This window comes from Cryptomeria japonica, chromosome 3, assembly GCF_030272615.1.
Source record: "Cryptomeria japonica chromosome 3, Sugi_1.0, whole genome shotgun sequence".
Taxonomy (NCBI): Eukaryota; Viridiplantae; Streptophyta; class Pinopsida; order Cupressales; family Cupressaceae; genus Cryptomeria; species Cryptomeria japonica.
In genome coordinates, this window is record NC_081407.1 from 88344986 (window position 1) to 88349971 (window position 4986).

The following is a 4986-nucleotide window of genomic DNA, read 5'->3' on the forward strand; positions in this document are numbered from 1 at the left end:
AAAGATGATATTCATGCTTTTAAATATGGAAAATCGAGTATTAATAAAACATGCGTTAATAAACATAAAGAGATTCAGACGCGAGTCACATACATTAAAATAAAAGAGTGGGGGCTTCTAAATATAGAAGTCTAATAAGCTATTTGAGATATATATATATTTTTTTAAATATAAAAACTAAAAAACTACAATATAATTTGAGAGGCATGCAAAAGATGAGAGGCATGCAAAAGATGACTATGAAAGTTGGAGTATTAAAAAAAACATGAGATTAAAAGCGTTTATAAATATGAAGATGAGATATTTAACAAAAAAACATTTTAAATAAAAAGATTCAGACGCTTCTTGCTGTGCAAATTTTGAGCCAATACAAGTTTGTTTGTGTAATGGCAATGGGATCTCTGTTTCCTCGTCTACCAGATGAAATTGGGTTCGAATGCCTGTTGAGGGTGGAGTTGAACTCTCATCACAACCTCAGGTGTGTCTGCAAAAGCTGGAACGCCGCACTGAAAAACCCCCGCTTTTATCAAGAAAGAAAGAGATTGAAGATTTCAGAGCAACGGATTTGTATGGCGCAGAAAATAGACGGCAATTGGGACATAGTGGTATACGACCTGGAGAAGAACTCCTGCAAAAGTCTACCGCCCATTCCCCAATTAATTTACGGTACCTGTCACTGCCATGTCGTGAAACAAAAACTGATTTTGATTGGGAATACCTTTCGCGCCGGTGGAGGAAATTGTTTATTGTTGTATGATTTTGCTTGTTCCAAATGGCGGGAGGGTGCAGGAATGCCCGACTGGCGGGAACGATTTGCCTCCGCAGCGGACGAGGAGAGGGGACTGATTTATGTGGGTGGAGGCTTTAACTGCAGATTTGGCCTCACTAGCGCTTCAGTTTACAATGTGGAGGAGGACAGGTGGGATCTCCTCCCTAATATGAACAGCTGTATGGACGGCTTTACAGGTGTTTTTGCTGACTCCAAGTTTTATGTAATGGACCACCGGTTTTATGTAATGGAGAACCATTACCGCACTACTGAGGTTTTCGATTCCTACACGAGAAGCTGGAAAACTATCGAGAATAGATTCAACAGTGTCAGTGTGTGCTTGTTTGACCGCTTGTACTGCTTTTCTGGTATGGGATTGATTGAATATGACTATAGACAAGATAAATGGAACATTGTAGAGACTTTTCCAACGGAGGATTGGCACTTTATTGTTTTCGCTGTAGTGGTTCGCCATAACATCTTTATTTGCATATTGGATCGCATTCGAGGTCAAACGTTTTATATGCTCAGACCTCCAAGTGAGAGAGGAGGAGGAGGAGCATTCAAGTGGACTGCAATTGAGAAACCATTGGGCTTACAGGGTTCCGCTATACATGCTGCTACCTTGGATCTTTGACTATTTTTGAGCTTGGATTCAGCTGAATTGCAACTCCTGACCCAAATTCTGCCTTAATCTTTCCTCCAAAATTATGCGAATTCTGCCTTATTCTTTGTTACAAATCTGCCTTGTGCATCTGCTTCAATATTCTTTTTGATCTGCTCCATATGTACTCGTAAATATGCTTTAGTATGATTTTGTATCTGCTCCAAATATCTACTTCTAATCTTCAACAACTTCTGCTCACAAATCTGCAATTGTAAATCTTCTATAATATCACTCACAAATCTGCTCCAAGATATTTTTGTTTCTGATATTTCATACGAATGATATTCAATGAATGCATAATGTAAAAACTCCAAATGAACTCTTATTTATACTAAGTGCACAAGTTGTACATATTAATTCACTCCTTCCTTCCTGGTATTTTGACATATCAGCAAAGCTATATATTCTTTCAATAGTTTGTCATAGTAATATTTTGCCGGACCTTGTACCTTCGAAGAAACTGGATTAGCTTCCTCACTACAAGTGAATCTTTAATCGTGTTTTGGTTTAGTTTAACAAGAATCATCTATTCTCCACTTGTATGTTTTCCATAAAAGCAAGCATAACAAGTGTTTTTGACGGTCATAACCATTGAGCCTCTGATATATGTTCATCATCAAACTTAAACCATTGGTTTGAGAGAGTAGTTCTGGTATATGCATAATAATGACCACCATATATCTGGTAAATGTATCGTTCAAATTATAATAATAAGATGTGTGGACTGTTGCCACTTTCTTTGCATCACTAATAGTTTTCAACAAGAACACTTCTGGTTAGCTATAAGTTCTTGATCCACAATCTGAGACATAATCTTGATGGCATTTGTGCTTTCTGTCTTTATCTTATGTGCATAACCTTCTATTATATCCCCCACCCCCCCACCCTGTAAGTCATATCAATTATATCGACTTCATTTACTCTTTGACATCAAAGACAATAATGTGATATTCTTTTTTTACTCCTTTGACATCATTGACAATCAAAATCAACAATGTCACATTTTTTCATTGATGGCAAGCATAATTGTCCCCCTTTTTCTAACTCTCCTTGTTGACATCAATGGAAAAGGGAAGTAACATGAATAGATCATGAAAGCATCTATTCATATGCTTTGTGGTGACTACTCATATGTAGTACTATAAGAATATACTTCTCCCCCTATCGAATATTCTCTTATGTCACCCCTTTCTCTTTTCTCTATCCTTTTCTACTTAATGATGAAGACCTTTCATCTCTTCCTCAAGCATCTTGATTTTTACAATTGAATTATTGTCTTCCTACTCTTTTCTATCCTCTTGCATTAGAACTTTGTCTTGACATCAATCTCATTATTCTGTCTATTTCAATAACTCTCCACCTTTTTGAAATCAATGACAATGAGATGCTTATAATATCAATAAAAACTCCTTTGATGTGAAGTTGAAGCATAAAGAAAACCATATCTTCGCTTTCCCTAATTGTCTTTCTTTTTATGCAATCAATGGTAACAAGATGTTGCATAACTTTCATAAGAAATCTGCAACAACTAATCTATCTTTGAATTGCCTTCTCCACAAAGGCTGAAAGATATTGCAATGATTAGCTCCCCCTGAATTTGTGCATGTAGTGCAAATTGCACAACATGGATCCTTCCTTCTCATTATTTTTCTCTTGTTTCTTTCTCCATACTTTTGTAGTTTTCTTCTTCTATTTATTTGTGGTGTTCTCTTCATGTCTTGACTAGTGGGTTTCACAAAACCACTTCTACAAAGTTGTGCTATGTGTCCATAAGTTTTGGATTGTAGCATTTAACGTTATAATCCAAAAAAGGAAAAAATCAGTTATATCTTAAAAGAGTATATGTATTGTAGTTCCTACTTGAGAATCCATAAGGTGTTCTGTTCTTGTTCCAAGTATAAACATATCTCACATGTATTCTATGGTCCCTTTCTCTGTGACCAAAAAGATTACATGAATAGAAATAACCATAGAAAGAATGTTGTAACCTAGATGTATGAGCTGTCCTTGGAGGAAAGGATTTTTTGAATTTGTCCTTGTTATCTATAGGAGTGTTTGTCATCCTGCTACCTTCATTTCTTCATTTCTAATAGGACTTTTGAAAGAATCAACAGAGCCTTTTGGGTTTTCTCCATTTGCCTTCTTTGAGGATTGTGTGATTTTTGAGCTTTGACCTTCTTCATTACAAATATCACTCTCATTGTAAGATAGCCTTTGGCAATTGTGACTATTATCTAATACTTTTATACTTTTCTCATTATTCAGGTCTTCATTCAATTGAGCACTTGTTTTCTCCAATTTATTTCTCAAAGAAACAATTTCAAGTTCTAAAGGTTGCAATACAATGAATCCAAGAACACTAAGAGGGGGGGGGGGGGTGAATCAGTGTTCTGCTGGTAATATAAGATTTTACCTTATTACAACATACACATATAAACCGGTAAATGAAGAAGCATATAACATAAAGTAAATAAACCAACCACATGAATGAACACCATAAGACGCATAATTTATACATGGAAAACCTCAAAGAGGAAAACCATGGTGGGATTTGTGAGCCACAATATCAATTCACTGGCCATATGAAAGATATTAGATAGTATAGGGGTCTGGACATGCAAGAAGGCACACTACCTAGAGCACACTACTCAATAAAAAAGAGTCTCACTGACTACAAGCTTCTGCTGAGATAAAATAATAATGGTGAACTCACAAAATCCATCTGCTATGCCAAAAAGAGTTCCGGTTATAGCTTTGTTATGTACCAATTCTTAAACCTTTTACTGGTATCTGATTTTCTCCAAGAATGCTTTACAAACCATCTACTAATCATTGCATGATATTACTTTCCCATACAAATGATCTATATACATGTCCTTTGCATCACACTGTTATGCTTCCTTGTCCTACACACTCTTCTTTTTTTATCAAAATGACCTAATAAACTAACTTATATACCCTTTACAAACAATATGTCTTATGTCAGCTTACAATACATTACAAAAGATTATTACAAAATGATAAAATAAAACTTTTTAGATCCCAGACTGATATCGGCTTCACAAAAGTGCTGGATGTCAGTGCTAGTTATGACCTTGATTACTCCAATGCCGGTGTTTGTCGATGTATGCCTCCAATGCCGATGTTTGTCGATATGTGCCCCCAATGTCGGTATATGTCAATATATGCCTTCTGTAAAATATTGTTGCCATCAATGACAACATATGAATCCAATGAATGTCAATTTCCAACAATCTCCCCCTTTGGCATTCATGGCAACACTCATGTGAAAAAATGGATTCCCTGTCGTTTCAACTGAAATATGCTCCTCCTGAGCTGAATGACTATGTTTGCAATATACTCGCTATCTCATATCCTCCCTCTAGGATTATATACATATTATTCACATACATATCCTTCCCCTTTGGCATCAATGCCAAATACCAGTGAAAGAATTGAAAGAATTGTGAAGAATCTGTGTAAAGGAATAAATAATTACATAATACTTTACCGAAGCTTGACCAATTTCAAGATTTTTAGATAATATTTT

The 4986-nt window shown here is 35.7% G+C and overlaps 1 protein-coding gene across 1 annotated transcript; it reads left to right on the forward strand.

The window, feature by feature from the left end:
* The first annotated feature begins 346 nt into the window (after window positions 1–346).
* Window positions 347–1588, forward strand: LOC131078610 (F-box/kelch-repeat protein At1g80440-like). The gene has a single exon (XM_058016353.2). The coding sequence runs from the start codon at window positions 387–389 to the stop codon at window positions 1404–1406; it is 1020 nt and encodes a 339-aa protein (XP_057872336.1). The 5' UTR covers window positions 347–386; the 3' UTR covers window positions 1407–1588.
* Window positions 1589–4986: the final 3398 nt, after the last annotated feature.